This window comes from Anastrepha ludens, chromosome 6 (assembly GCF_028408465.1).
Source record: "Anastrepha ludens isolate Willacy chromosome 6, idAnaLude1.1, whole genome shotgun sequence".
In the NCBI taxonomy this organism is placed as follows: domain Eukaryota; kingdom Metazoa; phylum Arthropoda; class Insecta; order Diptera; family Tephritidae; genus Anastrepha; species Anastrepha ludens.
The window spans coordinates 65,266,819-65,294,247 of NC_071502.1; the positions used below are offsets into that span (position 1 = coordinate 65,266,819).

General features: G+C 37.6%; 1 protein-coding gene across 7 annotated transcripts in view; it reads left to right on the forward strand.

Moving 5' to 3' along the window:
- Window positions 1–27,429, forward strand: part of LOC128865644 (uncharacterized) — a 47,642-nt gene that overhangs the window by 14,112 nt on the left and 6,101 nt on the right. For 5 of the 7 annotated variants that reach the window (XR_008454885.1, XM_054105872.1, XM_054105873.1 and 2 more), the window contains exons 2-15: window positions 2,072–3,268; window positions 8,236–8,330; window positions 8,422–8,451; window positions 12,108–12,222; window positions 12,372–12,469; window positions 13,103–13,223; window positions 13,390–13,540; window positions 15,318–15,403; window positions 15,467–15,591; window positions 15,660–15,889; window positions 16,916–18,239; window positions 19,507–19,721; window positions 20,682–20,720; window positions 27,255–27,325. Coding sequence is in view for 6 of the 7 variants with exons in the window: in XM_054105872.1 (XP_053961847.1) it covers window positions 2,222–3,268; window positions 8,236–8,330; window positions 8,422–8,451; window positions 12,108–12,222; window positions 12,372–12,469; window positions 13,103–13,223; window positions 13,390–13,540; window positions 15,318–15,403; window positions 15,467–15,591; window positions 15,660–15,889; window positions 16,916–18,239; window positions 19,507–19,721; window positions 20,682–20,720; window positions 27,255–27,325 (3,747 nt within the window). In the remaining variant the exon portion in view is untranslated. Of the gene's footprint in view, window positions 1–2,047; window positions 3,269–8,235; window positions 8,331–8,421; window positions 8,452–12,107; window positions 12,223–12,371; window positions 12,470–13,102; window positions 13,224–13,389; window positions 13,541–15,317; window positions 15,404–15,466; window positions 15,592–15,659; window positions 15,890–16,915; window positions 18,240–19,506; window positions 19,722–20,681; window positions 20,721–27,254; window positions 27,326–27,429 lie in introns of all 7 variants that reach the window. The other 2 variants (XM_054105871.1, XM_054105874.1) reach the window with 2 other exon arrangements.

The window sequence follows — 27,429 nt, forward strand, 5'->3', positions numbered from 1 at the left end:
GTGACCAAGTGCTTTGTGAAAGAACCAAACAGGAAATTAGAGACTTTTTTCTTAAAACTTAATAGGAAGGAACTGAGAGTACTGGAGAGTGTAATCACAGGGCACAATGCCTGTAGTCAGCATATGGCTATCATAGGAATCATTGGTGACTCAATATGTCTGTCCTACCTTGAAAATGAGGACACTGAGAAGCATTTTCTCTGAAATTGTCCGGCGTTATCTAGAATCAAACTTAGGATGTTGGGTTGCGATGTACTGACTATGGATAAGGTTCATATTCTCCCTCTTCCGGATCTCTTAAGATTCATCAATGAATTCAAAAAATTTGCGGAAGAGTGACCTTAAACCAATGTTGACGTCTCTCTGTTCTCTCTGCTGTAATCTATCCACAAATCTAATCTAATCTAAGGACAAACAAATAATGCACTTGCCGTTGTTCTTTAATAAAAGTCCAGGCATCGCACTAGACTAGATATCCACAAATCCAATGTGCATGGGAACCTCTTTTTGAAATTGAATTAAACACGTGAGAGAGACGAATTGACAATCGTTTATTGGTTATTTATTAGATCCATACATCTACTCAACGACACGTACTCGCAGTTGTCAGTAGGTTAGGTCGGTAGCGGTAAAGAATTGCTCTCTAGGACGTGAGAAAATATTTTCACGTTATTAAACAGTACGATTCTGAGACGAAGTCAGAGATAACATGAAGTATTCTAGAGGTAACATAAATAACATCCTAATTGGCAATGTTTGTGCGAATGAAATGAATTCTGTCAGTCAGATAGCTCCCACGTTGTCACGACAGTCGGTTCGGCGTTAACGGAACGATCCGTATTTATATCCGGCCAAGGACTGCTGTCATGCTGCTACAATAACCACAACAACAATACTTGAATGTGGTTAACTCTATCTATCGCTTTTGTGAAATCAGTAAATATGGCATTACACTGGTTACCATATTCAAGTTGTTTCAGGGCGAAATTGGAAGTTTTATCCTTTATAAAGCCATGTTGATGTGGTGTTAACCTTCGTAAATCTTCTCAAACATGCTCACCACAACTTACCCAATCATTGCAATCAATTAAACGATTCAAGATTCTACGTGCACATGCATACCCTATATAAAAAGATTACTCAAAAATCAATTTTATGAGCATATTCACTAGCTATAAGATCTCAAAACAGTCAAAAATGCCGCTTTTGCCACATTTTATTAAAACTTCTTTAAAAACAAAGCAGAATAAACTTTTACTCATTGTCTTAAGTTCTAACAACAATCACTTCTTCTTCTTCTTAATTGGTGCGATAATCGCTTACGCGATTTTGGCCGAGTTTAACAAAGCACGCTAGTCATTTCTTTCAAAAATCACTTATCAGTAGACAATTTATGTCAAAGAAACAAGCAATAGACAATCATAACGATTACTGCCTTGTCTTTAGCATCTATATTCTAGAACAACAACAACACGAATTATGCGCGTAATGCTCCTATTGCCTTTGCTCTAAGAGAATTCAATGAGATCTCGAGCTCTCCGCTTGACTTTTCGGTGTCTAAGAATAAATTTTATGAATTTATAAACTCTTTTTTTACATTTATTTATTTAAATAAGCTCTAAGTGGTATGTAAAAACTATAATTATGTTTTAGACTTGAAATAAACGAAATAAACCAAAGTTTGCCAAGTTTTAACGAAATCGGAGAGAAAATTTGGAAAACAAAAAAATAATCTATTAATAAACAAAGCAGTGTATAAAAAAGATATTTTTATAATAAAGCACTTTAACAAAACACAAGGTAGCGCAAAATTAGTCATCCAAATTTAGAAGTAAAAGAAATAAAATTATTTTGACCTTCATGCGCTCCAAGTAATGTTCTTATGTTGCAGCTGAGTAGCTCACAAGTGTGAAATATGATTGAGGTACGACGTCATTTGAAAAAATATAAATCTTCCGATAGAGTGATTAATTTTGCGCCACCTTGGTAAAACTTTTTTCAAATAAAATACCTAAAAATTACAATAAAGTAAACAAAAAGAGTGCAGTGTTTTATAAACAATATTTTTCAGCTCGTCAACTAACTAAAAATCCATATAAAGTGTGTAGTATTATGAATTCAACCTCTTCAAACGTACAAAGGTACACAGCTACTAACTCGTAAATGTTTCAAAAGTGAAGAATAAAATTTCGTGAAACGGAATAAATTACATAACCTAAAAATGGAACAGAATCATCAGAATCATAAGAATCACTCTTCTAATGACAATCCACGCGGCTCCGTGTCGTCCATTAAGTCCTTGGAAGTGCCACCCACACCAACGCGTTCACCTAAGAAGGTATCATTTTCAGATGAATTGCCATATAGTGAAACACCCGCCGAGGGACAAAACATTAGCACCAACAATAGCAGTGACAGTACCGACACCAACAGTCACAACGATTGTCACAAAAACAACAACAACAATAAAATATCCCCGCCAGCAGCCGTTACCGAGGAGGAACTAACGGCCGTAAATCACGTGTTGCTGCAAGCGGCACAGTACCTTGAAAAATTGCACGGCGCTCGCGATCAGCAACCAGAACAGTATGGCCAACAACAAACGAGCCAAAACGAAATCAACATAAACAGCGCACAAATAAATCTAAGGCAGCCACCACAAAAAGTAAGGCGCGTAGAAAGAGATGGTGGTGGTGGTGGGGGACTGTCAAATGCCACAGCGAAAGAAATAAATATCAGCGATGAAATTGATAAGGTGCAAGTGCATAAATTGCCGAACATAAACACGAGTTCGATAATAGCAACAACACCGGCGGCAGCGGCAGCAGCAGTTAGCAGTGGAAGCGTATCACCTGCTGTGCTTGAATTAGGCAACAGCATCGAGCAATCAACAACATCGATGGTACAACATCAAAAACAAGAACAAAAGCAACACCAAAACAAACTAGCCAAATCACAGCCATTAGTATCTACGAATTCAGCGCAGCCCACTGCAGTTGCAACACGAAAAACATTCACCACCTCCCTCAGCAACGTACAGCTAGAGGAGCCAACTACCTCGGCGCAATTGCAAGAGATAAGCGAAGAGCAATCTCACGTGGCCAGCTACATTGACCGCTACAACCTCAATTTAGATAAGAATTTTAGTGCCATGGAAGTGGAGGCAAGACGTGAAAAACTACGCTGGCTGCTCATATCCGAGTGCAGTGCACTGCTCGCCGAGGGCAAACACACGCGAGAGGCTTTCCGGAAATTGGTGCTGGAGAAGGTGAGTTATTTATTTGATAATAGAACTACAGCTTGTAGAGCCATATGTGGGTAATGAATGTTTCGTTGAAGTTAGCAAGCAAAGTTGTATTCTTCTTCTTCTTTATTCAATTATAATATGTACATATATCGTTTTGCTTAGGGCCACTTGTGCGTCGTATTTTGAGATTTTCTCTAAATCAACTACATTTTGCATCAGCTCACATTCACACTCCGCACAATTACCGTATGTACATATGGATTAGTGTACATATACGAGTGTTTATATATAGAGTCGAAATTATCAACTTACATCCATACATATCTATACACATCATGTCGCCAAACCAAAAATTAAATATTTAAATGTGTCACACTGGTGATGGCAAAAGTCGAAAAATGTGTAATGAAGGGATTCCAATAAGCCGGTCAATAAAGTGATATTTTCGAGTTATGTTAAGTGTTTACTGAATATTTTAAAACAGGTTTATCTGTTTTTTTTTTTTTCTCAGTTTTTGCATTTCTTAATAATAATCAATACAAAACTGAACGTGGTAAGCAAGCAAATATAGGGTTTTCGAATAAGGGAGTGTCGAAATAGAATAAAACAAGTTGTGTGTGAAGCATTAACGAAATTCTTGTTGATTTATTTGATGGATTCATCCATGCCACTTTATGTGTAAGGTGACCAGAAAGCAGCAATAGTTTTTTCAATTGTTATGCTTCAGCAGTGGCTGCCGTAGCCGTATATTTTGTGCGTGACTATCATTCGTAGTACCCAGGTTCGAAAACCTGGGCATGAAACACTAAAAACTCGAAAAGACTGCCTGGCAGCTGTCGCCCACAAGTGTATTTCAGCCATGAAACAGCTCCTCTCAAAAAACAATTTGCCGTTCGCAGTCCGTTTAAAACTGTAGGTCCCACCATTTATAGAAAATCATCAATACCTGCCCGCAAACAGGAAGGCAAGCTCGACCAACACTCATGTGGTCACAGGCGGGGCCTATTTTTGGCTATATAAACAAACAAAATTTCCATTACTGCAGCGAACACAATCCACAAATGTTCGACCAAGCATCAATGCATCCATAAAGATTGAATGTTTGTTGCGGTTAATGACATGTCGGCATCATCTGGCTTTATTTCTTTCATTGCTGGTCGGCCAGAGCTCGACAGCTTCGATATACCTGAGCTGTGGTTCGAACAAGAGAGCGTTATAGGTCACACAAGCTATTCAACACTCGTGCTTGTGAAACGAACGACTGGCGTCGAAAATTTGGCCGACTGCGTAAATCAATGCCAGTGAAGTCGAGGCAGCCATTTAAATGATGTACATAATGAGATGAATTTAGCTTCAAAGTAAAGGCAGAATCACATCTCAATCTCACATATGGGCACTCAAGCATCCTCAGACGTCGACGGATCAATGTGTGCCCTCGCTTAGTCCAAGCGGAACTTTCTCCACCCATATTTCATCAAGGGAGGAGTGGACCGGGGCAAAACTTGGGGACAGGGCCTGGTTAACCTGTTCACGGATGGCTCGAATCTGAACGGTAGGGTTGGAGGAGGAATATTCTGCAAAGAGCTCCCCATCAAACTCAAATTCAGGTTACCGGATCACTGCAGTGTGTTCCAAGCAGAGAGATAGCCCAGCGGCAATTAGGACTCTACTCTTTATTATGATGCATTCGAAACTGGTCAGTGAATGTCTGGTCTCTCTCTCGATTGCATCAAAATTCTTCGATATAAAGATAATTTGGGTGCCTGGTCACAGTGACATTGCTGGAAACTGCGAAGCCGAAGAGCTGGCCAGACAAGGGACCTGTGAGGTAACGGGATCCCCTTGTGAGGTATCAGGATCCCCTTGACAACGCGCTCTACTCCTCGAAGGATGGGCTTTGCACCAACTCAACGATCGCTGGGCAAGTACACGAACGTGTAAGGCCACGTTTGGATAGGAGGCGTTCGAGGGATATTCTGAGGATGACAAAATCTCATTTCTCAAATTTCGTAGTCATCCTCACGGGGCACTATCCGCTAGGTATACACGCCGTGAAACTTGGAAATACTTTGGGTACTTTTTCGTCAGCCGTAAGGAGGATGAGGTGGAGTCATCTCAGCATCTGCTTCTTAGCTGCCCAGCTCTAGCGGGACTAAGATTCAAGCATCTTGGATCTTGGAATGTGAAAGTTGCCGACACAAATAATGCTAATAAAGCATTCGAGCTTGAAAGACCCTGCACGAGTACAAGTACATAAAAGCGACTGCCACAGCTGTGCAAAGGACTCACCCTAATAAACATTGTAAACAAACCTTAAGTACAAACGTAAAAATATTTTTATTCAGTTAAAAAATCTGTAATGCAAAATAACTTAATTCGTTGATTAGCTAATACCTTCACGATTTTTATTATATTCACTTATCATAAGTAGATATGGTATAACGAGTTGCATATTTACATATGTAATGATTTTAAAAATAAACATCCATAATTTTTTTAGTTCATTTGCATACAATTAATTACCATTTGCATATATGTGTATGTGTGTATGCAAGCGATTAATAATAATGCAGACGCTCAGAATTCTTAGAAGCTGCAAGCGAATCAATGGAACTAATCACACATAAGTATGGGTGTAGCGGAATGGCTTATGAACTTTATGAAAAAATTACAGGTGCCGATGGCTTCGCTTACGTATAAAAAATGCATTTAATAAAACATTTACCAACTTTAAATTTGTGGAACGAGAAGCAAACTATTTCTGGTTTTAGTTGAATTTTTTTTTAGTTTAAAAAATGTAGATACATACAGATACTTAGTAAAGTACTTCTCTGTGCGCAATGTTTTTATTATTGTTTATTAACGGGTGGCACTTATGTACAAGGTGCCGCAAAATTAATCATTAATTTTGTTTTAGAATAACCTTTTTACTAAATAAAAATATGTTTCTGAGTGATGGAAATCTTGTCTGTTTGTATACCGCAGCTGTTTAGTTCACAAGTGTCACATATGATTGACGTAAGATGCCATTTACAATGTTATACATTTTCCGATAGGGTTATTAATTTTGCGCCACCTTGTATAAATATTGAGCTTCTTACTCGGGAGCAGCCAACGCATAATTGATCGCACTTAGTGCCCTGATCAATATCGATTTTTTAAGACAAGTTATTTGGAAGAACTAGCAAACCATGGATTTAACAAGAAAATTTTTGTATTAAGTTAAGCAAAAACTCAAAGATAAATAACCATGAACGGCCATGAACAGCTATTAATGCAAATTCGGCTGATTTGAAGGCAATTATTACAAAGGCTCAAAGATGTGAAGCCATTACACATTTTATTGAATATATTTCGTACTAGCTTTAACCCGCGGCCCCGCTCGCGTAGGATTAGTTTTGAGGGATTTAGGATATGTATATAAAAGAATTACAAACAATAATTTCATGGAAAATAATTTTTTATTAATAACCATAATATTACAATACCCGGCATCCGTTGCTATGCCTCGTTGAATCAAATCAAAACAACCAATCAGAAAAATATCAAGCAAAATTATTTTTATTAATTTTCTATCTAAATCGTTTTTGAACTTTGCATTTGGGTGATAGTTGAACAGCTTATGCGGATTATGAAGTCTAGAGTGTGCTATAAATAGTGGGAAATAGGAAAAACTCAGATTTTTTAGATAAAATTTAAGCAAATATTCGATTATTAGTGACGAATGAGAGTGGTGGTGCGGCCTAGGGGCTGTGGAAAGGGAGTTCCATCATAAAAACATGTCTATAACCTTCATTGGGTAAAAATATGAATGTATAAACATTTTTACGTTATTTGGTGTTGTCGTTTCGTAGTGATGCGCGGACAACGTACAGACATTCACCTTTATAGTATAGAAGAAGATAATAAATACTTTAAGCAGATAATACAATAAAATGTCTAATGGAATAGTCCAATAGTTGCTAAATTATGGCGGTCAGGCTTCTATTAGACGCACTGTACTTATTTTCTCACCAATACGATACCACAAACCATTCAGTTCTCTTTCTCATTCTTTCTCTAACACGCCCATTTTTCTCCACGAGTATGATTTTATTTACATACTGGGTTCCAGTAAAGTTCGAATACTTCCAGAGATATATAGGATGAAAAATCCAGTTTATATGGGAGGTGCCACGCCCCTCTGGGCTAATCGAGGTATTTCATTATTATCGATTGGGTAGTTAAAGCGTCAAAGCATTGCAAACAAACGAGTTCTTTCGAGTTTTTAAATATGAGTAAGGATGCATGGCATCCAGGCCATACCCAGTTAACAACAAAAGCTGAGGTCAAATTTTTGCCTCTTCCATTCAAGATATTAAATGCGTTTTTTGAAGGCATTAAAAGTCTATACACTCACAAGTTCAATATTAGTTTTATGACACACAGAGTGGTCCACCTATCCTATGGAACTTTAACTATCAATCTTTTTTTTACCCTATCAGCTAAAATAACATTGGAATAAATAAATAACTGAGGAATTGTTTGATTGAAAATGGCTAAGAAAATCTTATTTTGAGAAGAAGCTCATCGTTTGTGTTAAAAAATATAATTGTATATTAATATTTGGGGGTCAGAAAATCCACAACTCATCATTAAATAGCTGACGCATCTGAGTCCGTCTACCAAACTTGTAATGAAAATAATGTTTTAGATACTTCAATTCATGTGCCAAATAAATCTTATACAGATTTAGGCAAAGATGGTTTCTTAAGGGTGGACAATATGATCACACAATGGAAATCAAATAAGCAACCAGAGATTTTGAAACGTTCATTATTATATCAAGCAATAAGAGAAAAACGAAAGATAGTAACGTGAAGATGTTTTGGAGCAAATAGTATTGAATAATATAAGAATTCTTTTCCAATTTTACATATTTTTATGCAAATCGCGTAACAAGTCAATTAGTTATTAATAATTATTTTCCTTTCTGCCTTTCGCAACAGGAATTCCAACAAAAACTGTTCCATCTCTTCGATCTAGATGGCAATGGTTATCTGGTACAGGATCGTTGGATTGAACACCTAAAAGGACGTTTAACGTGAGTATTAGTATTTCGACTTTATTAAGAATATCAGTTTTCATGTACATTTCTATGCGATCAATAAATTAAAAATCATTTTTTTGTGCAGTCCTTTGCATACATCATATACAGATCCATGGTAAATATATACGACTTTACTACATTATCATATTAGTTGTACAAATGTTTTTGTGTTTATTTACATATGTATGTTGTCAAATTCTAACAAGTACGTAAACGTTGTAACAAACACAATTAAAATCACTGCTGCGTGCGTGTACCCTGCAGTAAATCGAACTACCTCCAAACTAGTTGCGAACTGGACCATTTTCTGACAGTGACTGAACTGTTCATTGCGGACGTGACAATTTCAGGGGCAATTGCCAAGTCTTCATACATATTACTTCATACTGATTTCACAGTAAAACAATATAGTTTTTTAAGGCCTCAACCTCATTGCAAACACTGGGAATAAACTCTGGCTGAAATATATGCCAAAGCATTATTGTTTACATATGTAGAAGGAAACCCTCAAATTACTTCCCGGTGTTATAAGTATAAAGCAAACGTATCAATAGATAGTACGCTGAAGAAAGCAGTTATAATCTAGCAAACTAGGAAACTTTGAAAAACGGTGTCCAAATTTTGCAAAAGAGAATCGCAGGTATCGAAAGCAATATGGGACCAATTCTATTCTTGGGTTTCCTCGTGGGACAGGAAAAGCTTTTAGTTATATAAATTTGGTACAATTATGTGGGCAATGAAAATTACTCGTAGCTATAGCCGTGTATAATCTCAGCTACTAATGAAAAAAACAAGAAAAAAATCTGAGGCGACGTCTCTATCTAAAATTGCCAAAAAAAAGTGTCAAAAATTTTTCTGCAAAAAAGTATTTAAATATATTTTATTTAAAATGATTTAAAAAGAATTATAAAAATGTTTAAAAGCACCGAAGATATTTCACTTTAAATAACTCTATACCAAAATTTTCAAGATTGAATAAGTCTGAAAAATATTTAATCTTTTTCAAAATTTTTACTTCTTATTGTACTCAATCCCACAAATAAACCAATTTTGACATGGAATTGCTCTTTGGCAACTGGTATAGTACGAATCCATTTCACACTTCAATTTAGAAGCAATCACGAAGTGAAAGCGTAAAATTTATCTGTTTATGAGGCCTTACAAAACTTTACTGCAGGGTCCAGTGCGATATTTATGCATGTGTATGCATATTTGTATGTAGGTGTGTATTTTGTGGTACGTCAGTTTTCGACCATAATATCTTACCTACTGCAGCAATGCTGCGTGCCGTTCTACACGATTTCCACCTACTGCTTGTGTTACGAACACAAATTCCTGTGACATGTACTACATACCATACATGCGCCACAGGCATCTCATCTCACTTAATAGTGTTAGTTGCATGCTGCCAGTTACATGCCGCACGTCGGTATCACCTTTTGTTGAAGTTTTTTACAGGGCATTTATGTTGTATGTAATTTTTGACTTCGTACGCTGTCGTATGTTGCACGTATGCACTTATAAATATGTATTATGCAGATATCACTACATACTTTATTGTTTTAAAGTTTTAAGAAATTAGATATCATTTTAAATATCCTACAACTACCTCCTAAGCAAGTATGATTACTCTTAGATTGCATTGGCACAAATTGTTTTTAGATACAAGGTAGCGCAAAATTATTCACTATATCGGAAGATTCATAAAGGCGTCATCCGCCAATCATATTTGACACTTATGAACTAGACAGCTGTGGTATACAAACAGATGTAGCAATGAAGCGTGCAAAGTTATTCAAAAACAAAATTAGATATTGGGAAGAATTTTGTATGACAGGACTTTTGAAAAAAAGAAAATAGGAATTCGTTGTAATTTTCATGCGAACGATTATTTTTCAATAATTTGTAAAGGCTGTTGAGGCATATATGTATCTTTCCATGATGGAATTGTAAACATTACTGAATACATTGAATGAATGAAATTAATTAGCCGAAATTTGATGGCGAAGTCATAATCATTTATAAGGCATTTCCAGACTATCAAACCGCATTCCAGTATCTATCTAATTATTCATGCAAACAAAATTCAAATAAACTCTATGCCCAATAGATCTTATCTCTGAATTTATCTACGAAAAATATAAATATTTTTGAGAGTTTTTGAATATTTGAAGTTTTTTTATCAATGAGCGTAGACTTTTGGAATCTTTCATTTTGGCTTTTCAAATAAAATATCATACTTACATATATATTATTTATTTATTAAATGGTGTCATCAAAAATAAGTTATGCATTTTATTCAATATATAGGGTTATTCAATAGGTGCGCTTCAACTTTTTTCCGATAGGGAGGGCGAACGACGCAATATTTTTTATTTTTCGCTTGTCATTTGTAAACGTCATTAGTATACATTTCATTATGGAACGCTACACACTTGAGCAACGATTGCAAATCGTGCAAATTTTTTATGAAAATAATTGTTCTGTTGCTGCTGCTTTAAGAGCATTACGGCCATTTTACGGTCCATTTAACAAGCCGTCCCGTTTTGGGGTTATGTGAAGTCATTGGTCTACAGTAACAAGCCGGCGACGATTTGGGAGCTCAGAGCCAATAGTGAACGCGAAATTGCTGGAATTTCGGCCGATTTATACAAAAGAGTGGTCGAAAATTGGGTTCAACGATTGGAATTCGTAAAACGTGCACGCGGTGGTCATGCAAAAGAAATCGAATTTCATACTTAAATGTATATGTTCAAACTCGATAATAAAAAAAATTAGTTAAAAAAGTCAAACCGTTTGTGTTTTATTCAAAAAAGTTCAAAAGTTTAGGCGCTCTTACTGAAAACCCCTATATTTAATGTATTTATAGTAATTAAAAGTTATATTTTTATTTATTTTATTTTTTCTATTGCCCACAAAGAAGCGTATACTTATGACACCAAGTGTATATAAGTTGGAAAATAACATAAGTAGCAGAAAAAAGATTGTGCCTTCATTTAAACCTAAAAATTGTTGATAAATATAAAAAAGCTGTACATCAAGTGGACCAAATACAAAAATGTTGAATCAGCAAAACAGATTGTACTTATACAGTTTCAAGAAGAAACAGTTAAAAATTAATCAATGTAAATATTTTAAAAGAAAAATAAATAACGATCAATAATTTTTCAAATAAATGAAAATCTTTTTTAATTATTAAAAGTTCTAAGAGCTCAATTAAAAATTAACGTTCCTAATTAACTACACAACAAAATTGAACATTGCCTGCTAATCTATATTAACTTGAATTGATTTTTTTATGTTTGTTTTGTTAAAATACATACTTATTTTATGAATGTGTATGGATTTATAAAATTGTAGTATTTTATTCGATTTAGTTGAGAATTAAATGATTTAATGCTCGATTTAAAGAAAAACAATCGATTTAATAAATTGACCTGACAATTAACTAAACTACTGTTTAAATATATTGGTAGTACAGATTCTTCAGTGGAAACGGATAATTAAAAAAAAAGCTATATTACTTATATACTATATTCAGCTTCTATGTATATTATTTGCCTAAATTAAGTTTCAAAAATAAAATTTTTCAGCTAACAGCTACCTCGTCTGTGTTTTTATTTAAATCTCACCTTTTACTCACTCATAACAAATAGAATGCATGTTGTTGTGCAGATGTCGTGTAAAAATTTAAATATTTACCTTAGAATTTACAAACCCCTGCTCTAGATATACATATACATGCATGCAAACTTTTACTTCAATTCACAGCGATGACAGACAAATGGATTTCGCCGAACAGCTCGAGTCGGTGGCCTATGTGATTTGTGGCGAAAATAGTAAAATTACCCCGAAAAACTTTACGGAAATTTGGCAGGCGCGTGGTGTAAGTAATGTATACACATACATTGAAATAACTCATAAATTATGCACATCTGTTTAATGAAAAGGAAAATAAAAAATTATATACATACATACATAAATACATAAAAAGCTATTACACATATAAAATTCGCTTGTATTTCCCACACGCAGATTTTAGATAAATTGTATCGTCTGATTGATGTCGATGGCACAAATTTAATATCCACAAATCAAGTAATGGAATTCATTTCGCACCTGACCAACACACGGTAAGTATCCCACGATCGAACTAAACAAAACCGGTGGCGCATACGGACCCATTTCTATTGCATACTCGCACGCAAATACATACATACATACATACTGATGGCATTAAATTTAATGTACGAGTACGTAGTACGTGCTGAACGCTTACAAATTGCAAACAAATCGATTAACACGCCAGAATAGCACAAATGCAAACGTACAAGCATTCGAGCTGCAGCAATGCAGCAGCACCTCTTCGTGCGTACAATCGCACAGCTTTCATTTCCATATTACCAATACTGTTACATGATCGTGGTAGGTACTCGTACGCGTTGCACATCCGACCGACCCATCGACTATACTTTAGTATCGTAGGCCGTAAGTGCAGCAAGCACACGATTCGCTGCTCCATTAATCAGTCAGCGTCCAATACTTGAAATCTTTAATTAATCTATAATTTATTGCTCAAACACAACTAACCGAAAATGTTTTCTTCACCTGTGTGCTAACCGCTCGCCTATTGGTCCTCATGTCAGTCTGTTGGTTAGTTTTTCAGCCTGTCTGCGCCTACCCATAAACTTGTCTATGCTTAAGGTAGCGGTCACTATTAGCATTCAATTCCAATATCTTTTCTTTTTTTGCCTTTCATTTCTTAGACCACGCACCGGTTTTGATAAGAGCTCTCTGGCGCGTCTGGAGCAACTCTTTCGCAGCACTGTGGGTAATGAGCAGGAGATACGCCGTGAAGAGTTCCAGAAAATTGTAACATCGAAAAACGTGAGGAATTACCAACAACTCTGCATATTTCACTTTTCTGCAAAGAAAATTTAACACTTTTTATTTTTTATTTTATTTGTTGTCTTCTTTACGGCGTGGCGTGAATTTACCTTTGTGTGAATGTCTGGTTGAATCGCTGTTTGTACACAAATATCGCTCAATGCAGCCATTTTTTACTGAGCGTGTCTTTCAAATATTCGACAAGGATAACTCCGGTTCGATATCTTTGCAAGAATTCATTGATGCCATTCATCAATTCTCCGGCCAGTCAGCGGATGATAAAATACGCTTTTTGTTCAAAGTCTACGACATCGATGGTGAGTGTACATTTGCGAGTATACATACATATGTATGTGTGTACAAGTATGTATATTAGCTATAGCAAACGTGCTGGTATGTAGAACCTAAATTATTACTGTCGTGGACATTTTTATTATTCTTTAAAGCAGTTAGTTTATAAAATTAACGATAAAGTCAAACTCTTTCCAAAATAACAAGGTTCTGGCAATGCATTTTGGTAGAGGGGACAAAAAAATGTACGTAAAATGTTATCAAAACAATTTTTCCAATACACGCTTTCGAAATCAAAACAAAAATTCACTATGCATAGTCTAATAAAACGAAGTGTGCCAACCATTTTTATGTGCGCACATTTGAAGTTTTTTTATTTTCATTTTTGCAAATATTTTTTGAAAAATTAGGCAGAATGAAAGAAAAATTACTGCTTAACTGCCAGGCCTGCGTTCTGCAACATTGTTGTTTGGCACACTCTGTAGCATTACACTATGCAATGTATGTATGTACGTACATATGTATGTAATATGTAAATATGTTTTGACTTATTTCTGGGGTTTAAGTTGAATTTTGAGCTTGAGCATATTAAGTGAAATAGTAGAAATGTACGGCAAATATTTTTGTCTTATATTTTCATGCATATCTCTTAGAAGTATTTGTTGTCCTTTCCGCACAAAAGTGACAAGGAATGTTCAACTATTGAGGAGTTGGAGGGTTAAAATATTCCACAAAAATGTTCCCCGTTGTGTTTTACATAGAACTACTCAACACATCTAAAGTGTAATAATCAACCGATTTATCATAAGAATGTGCTAAGGGATGAAAACTTTGACCTCTCCAGAAATAAAATTCAGACATAAACTTTCGAATCACCGACACACGTTCGAAGGTTGCCTTTTATATTTTGGAAGTCAATACTCTTTTGCATTCGCTTGAACCAATTTTCAAAGCTCTTTTGCCACTCTGAAGTAGATACCTTCAAACCGGGTTCTTTAAAGGCTTCAACAGCTTCTTCAATCGTCGCATAACGTTGCCCCGCATTTTATTTTTCATGTTCGGGAACAAAAATAAATCATAAGGTGCCAAAACAGGGCTATAAGGCGGAAGACCCATTAAATCGATCTTTTGAGTGCTCCAAAACTCTCTTGTGCGAGCCGATACGTAATAGCTCGAAGTGGCTTAGTGAAGGATGTTTCGCCTTCGGCGGTTGGTTTTCCGTAGCTTAAAACTACAGGTCCCTCCATTTGTGGAACAACATGAAGCGGCACCCCCCAATAGAAGGAGGAGCTCAGGCAAGCACCGAATAAAGAGTGTAAACGCCAATTAAATGCAGTCTGTCTAACAAAAGCGTGACCGAAATAATTCAAACTTAGAGTTCCGTTATACGAAAAATTAAATGCTGCTAAATAGGCGAAACCTTTTCACAACACGCGTTGTGCAATTTGTTAGTTTTGTGAGAAATTTAGAAAGCGTACGTTGTTTTAACAAAATGAACGAGTTGAAGCAATGTTCCTATGTAAACATACGAAAGGTCCAAAGATATCACGTGCATCTGCAGCAAAAAATATACCTCTCCAAAGCAAAATCAGAAGATCATTGGTTTGTTTGAAGCAGCTTTATGGAAGAGAGGTATTAATATATTCAAATATATACTATATTAGTTTTTTTGTCCTCTCTGGCAAAATCCTTTGACGGAAAATTGTTTTTTTTCTGATAGCACATCCCGAGTAACCGATTTTTGTAGTGATTCCGCGATAAATACATATTTAATATTCTTAATTCTGAATATTATAATCCAAGGTGACGGCTTGATACAGCACAAAGAGTTGCATGATGTGATACGCGCTTGCATGGAGGAAAATGGTATGGAATTCTCTGAAGAACAAGTAAGCAAGTAACCAACCGCTTGTTTTTAATGAGGCACTGATTCGAGTTTTTTTAATGCATAGATTGAAGATTTGACAACCGCCATGTTCGAAGATGCAGATCCATATAATCGTGGGGAAATCACTTATGAAGCATTGAAGAACCAGATAAGCAAACACGGCGGCTTATTAGAGAATCTCAGTATAACGTGAGACAGCACTCTTAACTTATGTATTTAGTAATTGAATATCTCAAATTGTTTTCATCAATATGCAGCATAGATCGTTGGCTAGTGCCCATGACTCAGGAAACACCTAAACCAAAGTCCAAATGTCCGCACTGGCGTGGAGGCTTACCACATCAACTCACACTGGCCTACATGAAAAATAATCAAGCGTACGTTTCGTATCTCTTCATTTATATCGCCATAAATATGTGCCTCTTCATATCACGTGCCATCCAATATCGAGCTAGTAATGGATTTGTAATTGTTGCACGTGCATGTGGTGAGTATAGTTGTAGATAACACTATTTTACGTATTCCACAAAATACCTATTAAGACAGTTAAATGATGCACTCATATAATTACTGACGAACTTATGGACTATAATAAAGGATTACCAGATAGCAAAGATAGTTTTTGTAATTGTTATGTTTCAGCAGCTGTTAAAAAATCCATTAAGGTTTGCAATTTCATCATGCATTGGTTGATTCATTCATCATTGCCGAATGTATGGAAATTATTGAAAAATTTTATCCAAATTCCGGTTGAGTTGAAAATACAAGAATCCGAGGCTTGGTTAAAAAATTATCTTCACGAATCTTGTACGAAAAGCCTTTGTGGCTCAGCGGCTTTGTCAATAAAGAAAATCGACATTATCGGAATGAACACAATCCACTAGTGTTCGACCAGGCATCAGTGCATCCAAAGAATTATGCAATATCGGTTGTTATAGCGGCATCATTGGGCCTTTTTCTTTCGAAATGAGGAAGGAGACAGCGTTACCGTTACGATCCTCGATCTATCCTATGATGTTAACCAACTTTCTAAGGCCAGAGCTCAACAACCTGTGGTGGTTCTCACAAGGCGGCGGTACATGCCCTACAATCGACGCAATGCTCGAAGTTGTAGTAGCAGAAATTTGGCAAATGGGTCAACTCACGATGAGCGGCATCTAAATTGGGCGTCGTGGTCACGCGACTTGACACCCTCGATTATTTTCTCTGGGACTACTTCAAGTCCTTAGTTTACGTGAACAAGCTAATCTTTTGGGCCAACATTGTCGCACATATTTGACTATGTCATCAAAAACCGACCGCTTGAAGCACTGTCATCGAAATGAAAGTGGCCATTTGAATGTTGTGTCATTGCAAACATTTAATATCTCCCAAATTTGTTGTTTTATTGAAATTTATTTTCCTTTTGTTTTTATCTGGTCACCCTATATAATGCATACATATGATAGCATACGTATGTGATAGTCTTCTTTTCTAAATTAAAAACAAACACTCATAATTTTCACTCCTTCAGGACAATGCCTTAATTTCAACTGTGCCTGGATATTGGTGCTGATGTTGCGGCACTCACTCACATATCTACGTTCTCAGGGCCTCTCATCATACCTACCCTTGGACAACCACATCTACCTACACAAATTTACGGGCATCGTAGTATCCATTTTGAGTCTTATCCATACCATTGCACATCTTTTTAATTTCTCTATCATTGTTGTGAATGATCCCAAAATCAATGCCGGCCACTACACAATAGGCGAATGGCTGCTGACTGATCGTCCGGGATTGTTCGGCCTTATTCCAGGCTGTGCCAACCCCACAGGTTTGGCACTACTAATAATTTTGCTAATCATGTTCATTTGCTCGCAGCCATTTGTCAGACGCAAGGGTTCCTTCGAAGTGTTTTATTGGACTCATCTGTTGTATATACCGTTTTGGATATTATTGCTCTTTCACGGTCCAAACTTTTGGAAGTGGTTTTTGGTACCGGGACTAGTGTACATCGTAGAACGTATATTACGTTTCGTCTGGATGAAAAGTGAACATGGAAAAACTTACATCAGTTCCGGTTTACTTTTACCCTCAAAAGTCATACATTTAGTCATCAAGCGTCCATTCAATTTCAATTTCCGCCCTGGCGATTATGTTTTTGTTAATATCCCGGCTATTGCCAACTACGAATGGCACCCTTTCACCATTAGTTCGGCGCCCGAACAGGAAGATTACATGTGGCTACACATACGCACTGTGGGCGAGTGGACCAATCGATTGTATCGGTATTTTGAAAGAGAACAACAAAAATTGCAAGACGGCGAAATCATACAACATCGTCATGCAATCCCAACCGAGCTGGTGCGTCGAGTTGATAAAAGTGAGACAAAAACATCGCCAACGCCACAAATCGATTTCCTAGCTCAAAATCTTGCACGCTTGCATAGCAAACCGAGTGCACACGATGCAGCGCTACTTTCTAATAGAGGCATCAATCAATTGCAAAATGTTCCGCTCAAACCCGCACGGAACATTCACGTACCTTCAAAATTGGCCACTGAAAACATTATCGTTCACGATGATAACGAGGCCTCTTCGACAAAACCCACAGACCGCATACGCAGTATTAAAAAGTCATTACAACGCACTTTCTCCCGAAAGGATGTGCCAACAAAGAATGATGTTAACGGCCATTGGAATGAAGCTTTTGTTGCCGATAGTGCGGATCCAGTGAAACAGGCAGTGGATAAACGCTTGCAAAAACTGAATTCGCGTAAACCGCCGCTTGAGAAGAGTGTCTCACTGCCAGATATTGCAATCAAGACCAAAAAGAAGGAGCGCCTCAAAGCGTAAGTGTTAGAAAGCATTTAAAAACCTTACAATACATGGAAATAACTACTACTAAGATCCCTATTTATATATGTATGCAAATGTGGCGCAAAATTAAGCACCCTATCGGAAGATTTTTAATTTTTTCAAATGGCGTTGTACGTCAAGATATTTGACACCTGTGAACTAGACAGCTGTGGAGCGCATAAAGGTCAAAATAAAGATTTCCATCACTCAAAATTATTATTTTTTATTTAGTAAAAAAGTTATTTAAAAGCAGAATAGGATGGGTAATTTTGCACCACCTTGTAACCAACCTTTAACCAAGCCAATTGAACCAACCGGCATAAGAATTTAAATGTGAAGTTGAACATTGAAGCTTTTTAGTTAACTGGAATTGCACCCTCGATTCCCAAAAACAGGAACTTTTTACAAATAGCCCTCAGTTTTTCAAAAGATGAAAGCTTCATCATCACGGTTGTACATATTTCAGTAATTTAGAAAAAAAGAGCCGCGATGTTATTTCCATTAAAAACCCCACAAATGAGCTTTCTTTCTATTTATAAAATATGGTTTTTGTTTGTCAAGATTGAATTTTACTGATCAAGTGCCAAAACAGTTTACGCATTAGATTTCACTGTGCGACAATTTTATAGTAACTCAAATCAGCCCGGACTTTACGAATATTTTCTGAAGGTATACCATTCAGTAAAAAACACACTCGTTGAATTTGCATATAGTAAGTTTCACCTGAGAAAACTCCTAATAATATTTTGGGAAGAATAATATTTAAATACTCTGTCTAAAACCTTGTTTGGTATCAAACGGCTCAGAGAGGTTCTTTCGAACTTAGTTGGAACTGGTAAAATCGATCAATGTCAATTTAGACAAATGTTTAGTTAGCGGTTTATAGGCAGCTCCTTTTCATGCTGTCAAAGGCAGCTTTATCAAAAAAGAGTGTCGAGTTTTTCTTGGGCCTTTGTCAAGGCTTAGCGTGCCGCGAAGTCAATCTCACTGATAAGTTATCTTTGTATTGTAATACAAAAATCCTTAGTAAATATAGCTGAGTAATTGGGTGAGTAATATCAATCTATGAAATCGAAACATGGGATCACGAAACTTAAGACAAGCTTTATTAATTAGTTTCCGAGTTCCAGAATTTTAATAGTACCATTTTAGCTCACGTTTACTTTATTATACTATGATTCAGTATCCTTGCATTTTCTTTAATCATACATTCAACACTTGTCTTTTACACTAATATTTGAAACGTTATGTTTCTTTAAGTTTACGAGCGCTTGGACGTTCGGAATCAGAGCGTTCATTTGATGAATCACGAGTCAGACGAGCGCGACTCCATAGCGTTGGTTTGGCGTACTTGAGCCCACAAAATAAATCACTTGCACAGAGTTTTCGATACATGCGCAACAAGCCGACAATAATCGCTTTTAAAACACCCAGTTTAGATGAAGCAGAGCCAGTTTTCCCAACAAATTCAGGAGGTAAAATAGTTTAATTTTAAAATATGACACTCTGCTGCAAAATTATAATACCAATGAACCATTGCCTCCTACTAAATACGAGCTGGTAAGTATCATATTTCGAAGAAACCTGTTTACTGATAATTCGACGTGTATTAGTATCGTAGTAAAAATGGCATTAACTTCTGAATCTGCGCACTGCACGAATTCCGTCGACGTTTTCCCTTCAAGGATTTTTAATTAAGTTAATATTTGTTGAAAATAGTCCAAAGCACTCTCGAAAAGTACAAAGAAACTTTTTAATCAAAATTTATACTAATTCAAATTTGATTTTTGGAAAAAAGAAAGTTGCTGGCGTCCTTGTGCATTTTCTCCATACAATTAATCCTCAAAACTTATGAAAGTTAAATAAAGAAAAAAAAAATAAAAAAGGAAAAACATGCCAAAGCGCGTCAATAAGAATTACCAATATTCAAGTTTCATAAAAAGGGTTTTTCAATAAGGGCGGGTAGATGTTGAAATGGAATAAAATTGCGTTTGCTGTGTGGCGCGTAGCGCCGTCCTGCTGGAACCATATGTCGTCTAGGTCCATATGGTTCAATATGGGCCATAAGAAATTTGAAGGGCCACCACGTCTACCGAAAAATGGGCGCAATGCGCGCAACGTTTGCGTTGATGAACACCCATTTTGATAATAAAGTTTTATCATTTGAACGTGCTGTTCAATCGTGTAACTTACCATGATGATTCGGCATAAACAACTGAATAATAAACAAAAGATTTGACAGATGTCACCAAAACAAAATGGCTACCACAGGGCGCCAAAATCGACCCGCGCCAATTGAAAACCCCTTTAGTAGAAGAAAGTTTCATCGAAATGCTTACTGGCTAGTAAAAATTCAGGTTTCATCGTTTTTATATTGTAATTTTACAATAGAGCGATATTTTATTGGTTAATATTTGCATTTTCTTTCATAACAGGTAAGACGGACACATTTAAGGAGCTGGAAGAAGGAAAAGGTACGAATAAATTTGTAAAATTAATCAATTTTTAGGGTAATAATAAATATATTGTATGTACGTTAGGGTGCATTACGCTCCATACAAAAAAACCGATTGGAAATTTAAAATTTATTATATTTCTGCTATTTTCGGAATTTTAATTATATGTACTATACGACTCCTAAAATATTTCGTTAAAATTTTAAGATTTCTTATAAATAAAATTAATTTTTAAAAACACTTTTCCAAAAAATTGCGTCAAATAATAGAAGGGTTTAAACTTAAGATGCCTGCATGAAAATGTTTAAGGCTTTTATCAATTTAATTAAAATAACAAGATTTTTGGATGTTATTTCAAATCGGCCCAGCTCACGTAAATCTTAATATTTTCCAAAATATGTTGGTGGGAGTCTTAAAATATAATAAATCTATAATTCCGAGCGAAAAACCGCAACTTTTGTTGGAGAGGCGCCCTAATGTACATATATATATATGTAAACAAATGAGGGTGTTCCTTATATGAGGCGATAATTATGCGCTCGTTTGCAGGAATCAGAATTCGAAAATTTTATTTACTAAAGTATTCAACGATATCCACCAGGTCAACTTGCTATACAGGTATTTCAGAGCAGTATCTATTAACGGTATCTCATTAAAAGAAAATATGTCGTTGTCATAACAACATAAACATTCCCGTAAACGTTGCTGCTAACCAGATATATGTAGACCATGACCAGATATAAATCCGGGTCATTCCGGTAACGTAGAACTAAATTTGGGGGAAAGAGAAGAAAACAGATTTGTATTTTTACTTCTTCTTCTTAATTGGCGCGATAACCGCTTACGCGATTTTGGCCGAGCTTAACAAAGCGCGCCATTCGTTTCTTTCTCGTGCTAACCGGCGCCAATTGGACACACCAAGTGAAGCCAAGTCCCTCTCCACCTGATCTTTCCAACGCAGAGGAGGCCTTCCTCTTCCTCTGCTACCAACAGCTGGTACCGCATCGAATACTTTCAAAGCCAGAGCGTTTGTATCCATTCGGACGACATGACCCAGCCAACGAAGCGGCTGGATCTTTATTCGCTGCGCTATGTCTATGTCGCCGTAAAGCTCATACAGCTCATCGTTCCATCGTCTGCGATATTCGCCGTTGCCAACGTGCAAAGGTCCAAAAATCTTACGCAGAATCTTTCTCTCGAACACTCTAAGCGTCGCTTCATCGGGTGTTGTCATCGTCCACGCTTCTGCGCCATACGTTAGGACGGGCATGATGAGAGTCTTGTAGAGTGTTAGTTTTGTTCGTCGAGAGAGGACTTTACTGCTCAGTTGCCTACTTAGTCCAAAGTAGCACTTGTTAGCAAGAGAGATTCTACGTTGGATTTCAAGGCTGACATTGTTATCGGTGTTAATGCTGGTTCCTAAATAAACGAAGTCTTTTACAACATCGAAATTATAACTGTCTACAGTGACGTGAGTGCCGATACGCGAGTGCGCCGACTGTTTGTTTGAAGACAGGAGGTACTTCGTTTTGTCCTCGTTCACCACCAAACCCATTCGCTTTGCCTCTTTATCCAGTTTGGAGAAGGCAGAACTAACAGCGCGGTTGTTAAGGCCGATGATATCAATATCATCGGCATACGCCAACAATTGTACGCTCTTATAAAATATTGTGCCTGAGCGATTAAGTTCTGCGGCTCGTACGATGCTCTCCAACATCAGTTTAAAGAAGTCACACGACAGCGAGTCACCCTGTCTGAAACCTCGTTTGGTATCAAACGGCTCGGAGAGGTCCTTCCCAATTCTGACAGCGCTGCTGGTGTTGAGCAACGTCATCTTACATAGCCGTATTAGTTTTGCGGGGATACCAAATTCAGACATAGCGGCATACAGGTAACTCCTTTCCGTACTGTCGAATGCAGCTTTGAAGTCGACGAGAAGATGATGTGTGTCGATTCTCCTTTCATGGGTCTTTTCCAAGATTTGGCGTATTGTGAATATTTGGTCGATGGTAGACTTTCCAGGTCTGAAGCCACACTGGTAAGGTCCAATCAGTTGGTTGATGGTGGGCTTCAGCCTTTCACTCAATACGTTCGATAGAACCTTATAGGCGATATTTAGAAGACTAATCCCGCGGTAATTGGGACAAATTGCAGGGTCGCCATTCTTATGGATTGGACAGATCACACTTAAATTCCAATCGGCAGGCATGCTTTCATCCGACCATATTTTGCATAGGAGCTGATGCATGCACCTTACCAGCTCCTCGCCGCCATGTTTGAATAGCTCAGCCGGCAGTCCGTCGGCGCCCGCCGCTTTGTTGTTCTTTAGTCGTGATATTGCTATTCTCACCTCGTCATGGTCGGGTAACGGAACGATAAGTCCGTCATCAACGATTGGGGTACCGGGATCTTCACATCCTCGGTGACATGCGCAGCTGTCACTGTTTAACAGGTTCGAGAAGTGTTCCCTCCATAATTTAAGATTGCTCTGTACGTCAGTCACCAGATCGCCGTCTTTGTTCTTACAGGAAAACGCCCCGGTCTTAAAACCTTCTGTAAGCCGCCGAACTTTCTGGTAGAATTTTCGGGCGTTGTTCCTATTGGCCAGCATCTCAAGCTCCTCACGTATTTCGGCCTCTCGTTTCTTCTGTCGGATAATACGTCTCTCTTCGTTTTTCAGCTCTCTGTAGCGATCCCACATGACTCGCGTTGCGCCCGATCGCAGCGTGGCTCTATAGGCGGCATCTTTTCTTTCGGCGGCAGCATGACATTCCTCGTCGTACCAATTGTTTTTTCGGGCTCGCCGGAATCCGATTTCTTCTTCGGCGGCAGTACGTAGGGAACGAGAAATGTTGCTCCATTGCTCGCGCATGCCGGTGTGTTGGGCAGTGCTCTCCGAGAGCAGGAGTGAGAGTCGAGTGGCGAATCTTCTGGCTGTCTGTTGTGATTGCAGCTTTTCGATGTCGAACATTCTTTGCGTAGGTAGATGTACGTTTTTTGCTACACAGAGGCGTGTGCGCAGTTTGGCTGCAACAAGGTAATGATCCGAGTCGATGTTGGCTCCTCGGATCGTACGTACATCTAATACACTAGAAGCGTGTCTTCCATCTATCACAACATGATCGATCTGGTTTCGCGTTTTTCGATCAGGAGACAGCCAGGTAGCTTGGTGTATCTTTTTATGCTGGAATCTGGTGCTGCAGACTACCATGTTTCGGGCCCCGGCGAAGTCGATCAGCCTCTGTCCGTTACCGGATGTTTCGTTGTGCAGGCTGAATTTTGCGACTGTGGGACCAAAAATTCCCTCCTTGCCCACCCTGGCGTTGAAGTCGCCAAGCACGATTTTTATGTCGTGGCGGGGGCAGCGCTCATAGGAACGTTCCAAGCGCTCATAGAAAGAATCCTTGGTCGCATCGTCCTTCTCTTCCGTCGGGGCGTGGGCGCAAATTAGCGAGATGTTAAAAAATCGCGCTTTGATGCGGATTATTGCGAGACGCTCGTCCACCGGAGTGAACGACAGTACTTGGCGACGAAGTCTCTCTCCCACAACAAATCCGACACCGAATTTGCGCTCCTTTACATGGCAGCTGTAGTAGACGTCGCAAGGTCCTATGTTTTTCTTACCTTGCCCCGTCCATCGCATCTCTTGGATGGCAGTGATGTCAGCCTTTACTCTCACGAGGACATCAACCAGCCGGGCAGAGGCACCTTCCCCATTAAGGGGCCGGACATTCCAGGTGCATGCCCTCAAATCGTATTCCTTATTTCGTTTGCAGGGGTCGTCATCAGTGTTGGAAGTTCTCATCCGAGGCTTTGTTGCTGTTTTCATTGGGGGGGGCTTTTTAAGTGGCGGGTCCCAAACCCAGCGCACAACCAGCTATGCTGGGATGCTTCGCCTTCTCACGATAGCTCACTCCCGAACGGGTGTTCGGAAGCTAACCAGAGGATACGTGGGCTAATCCCGGACGTTGTGAGCTGCTTGGACCATATGTAGAAGAATCGTCCTGGCCACTCCCAGATGAATGGCGATCAGTAACTTTCCCCACTTGCGTGGACTTCTACACATGGAACCATCCTTTTACTTAGGAAGCAATATAATATTGTAGTAAATTTAAATATTTTAAAAGTGATTTTCTCAGTATTTTGGGTTGTTAGAATATGGCGTTTTTCCAACGGTAACTAGAGTGTAGGTATTTCACGTTAATCAGATGGTGTCAATCCGTGTCCAATTCGCCGCAAAACAAATAATTCGATATGAATATATACACATAGTAGAAAAAGTCTGCGTTCACCTATGCAAATATTCTTTGCATTAGAAAAAGTTCAAAACAATAAATATTTCAGAAATTTTTTTTAATGAGTTTTATTAAGTTCACTTAAACGTAACTATCACACATATTTCGCTACCAATAACAAAATCAAATTTAAAATGAGATCACATAAAATTAAAAAGGCCATTCAAACTGAACGGAAAAAGTTTGCGTTCACTTCAATAATAATAAAATAAAGGCTTAAGATCATAGAAATGTTTTAAAATTAATAGCTAGTTGGATATCCCCGGCTTTTTATGACTTCTAGGAGGCGTCTTTTCATTGATCCAACTAGGTTGGCTGTTATTTCTGGACTTATGGGTTCCCATTCCTCTTTAAGCGCGTTCTTAAGCATTTCCTTGCTAGTTATTGTACGCTCTCGTATTTTTTTTTTCTAGAATGTCCCATAAGTGCTCAATGGGGTTAAGGTCAGGTGATTGTGGGGGTGTGCGAAGTTGTTTTGGAACATTATACAACAACCACAACCTAACAATCCCTGCTGTGTGTTTAGGGTCGTTGTCCTGTTGGAAAACAAATCTTTCACCGAGTCCCAGTTTGATTGCACTTTCTCACAAATTCGTTTTTAAAATATCGAGATAATCATGTCTGTTCATTATCGACTCACCCCCATATCATGGCACCTCCTCCCCCATGCTTTACCGTAGGTACCAGATTTTGCTTTCCAAGTGCCGTTCCGTTTTTCCTCCAAATAATTTTACGACTTTTTATCCCGAAAATGCAAACTTGCCCTCATCTGAAAAAATCACACTATTCCAAAACTCAGGTGGCTTGTTTACGTATTCCTTGGCGAAAGCGATCCGCTTAAGTCGATTTACTCGCGATATGAAGGGGTTTTTTCGGGCCACTCTGCCGTGAAATCCGATTCTTTTTCGAATTTTTCTTACTGTATCTGGATGTACTTTCTTTTGGTATTTTACTTCTATGTCTTTTGAAATTCGGCTTGCTGTTAGTCGTGGATTAGAATTCACAAGAATAGTTATGTTGCGTTCTTCTCTTTCCGTCAGTTTTTTTGGACGCCCAGAACGAGGCTTAGACTCCAAACAATTCGTTTGCTTGAAGTTGTTTATCACTCTTTGGACCGAGGAGTATTGCCTCCCAGCAATTTTCGCGATTTCCCGATAGCTCATACTATTTTGCCACAAGCTTACAATGATTTTCCTTTCACCAATATCTATTTCTTTTCGCCTTTGGTCCATAGTAACAAAAAATGTATTTCTAATATCAATTTTTCCCTCTTTAGATTTGTTCTTAACCGCGTCAACTACATGAATGATTTAAAATTTAATTTAACGTAATTGCCATGCAAATAATCGTCACTATTCGAAATGAACGCACACTTTTTCTGCTTAGCCTATTTAAGTAACTGTACTACAATCCCGTTATCTGAACATGACGCAGCTCAAACTCCAAAAAATTTTGTTCATAACCTCTATGAATAATTTTCTTTGAAATAAGTGAAAAGAAATAACTGAGAGTTTTAAGATAAACACGTTAAATTATTTTAATACTTTATAACAGTGGGTGAACGCAGACTTTTTCTACCATGTGTACATATAGTAAGCATATTGAGAGTGCGGAGTTTTTTTTTTTTGAACAAATCAAATTTCTTATTTATTATGTTTTTCAAAATAATTTACGGCCAAATTGGCGGCTGCATAGTTTTTTCGTACGAAGCTTCCACTTGTTCGATCGCGTTCGATATTGGTTACCTGTTGATGTTCTTAATTTGTTGTAAACAAATTTTTGTTTTTTGGTCACATATGTACAAAGTCGCTTGATCATCGCTAAATTGTTGTTGCTTTCAATTAAAAAAATTTCGTTATATGAGCAGCGGGATTCACTGGGGAGCAGAGAAGCGGTAAATCAAAACCGGCTATTATCACGCCTTTGATACGATACTATGTGCTAAAGGTCACATACTCCAAAGAATCTCAGAAATTCGAAAATTTTGTTTACAAATTTTCGAGGCTAGACCCTTCAGCATTAAAAATATAAATGTATAAATGTGTACAATTATATTTTTGATCCACCTACTTACGAATTGGTTTCGGAATCGTTAAAAATTTAATTTAGTATCGATACAGTTTTCAATTATTTCAAAGTCCTTTGGATGAGCCTAAAATATAATAACTGATAATCAAAGTAAGGGACACTTTTATATATAGTACAAATTTGCACATAAGTATGTATGTAAGTTTATCTATTTATAATTTTCATCTAGGTAACGGAGTCGATAAGCCTGCCGATACGACCATTGTAATTTCCAATTCAAGTGTATCCAAGCCTTTAGATGTAAGTAAAAACAAAGTCAAATTCAATTAACAGCTCTATTATGTAGTACTTATATGTATATACATAAGTACAGTCTGTCTAATAGAAGCGTGACCGGCAAAGTT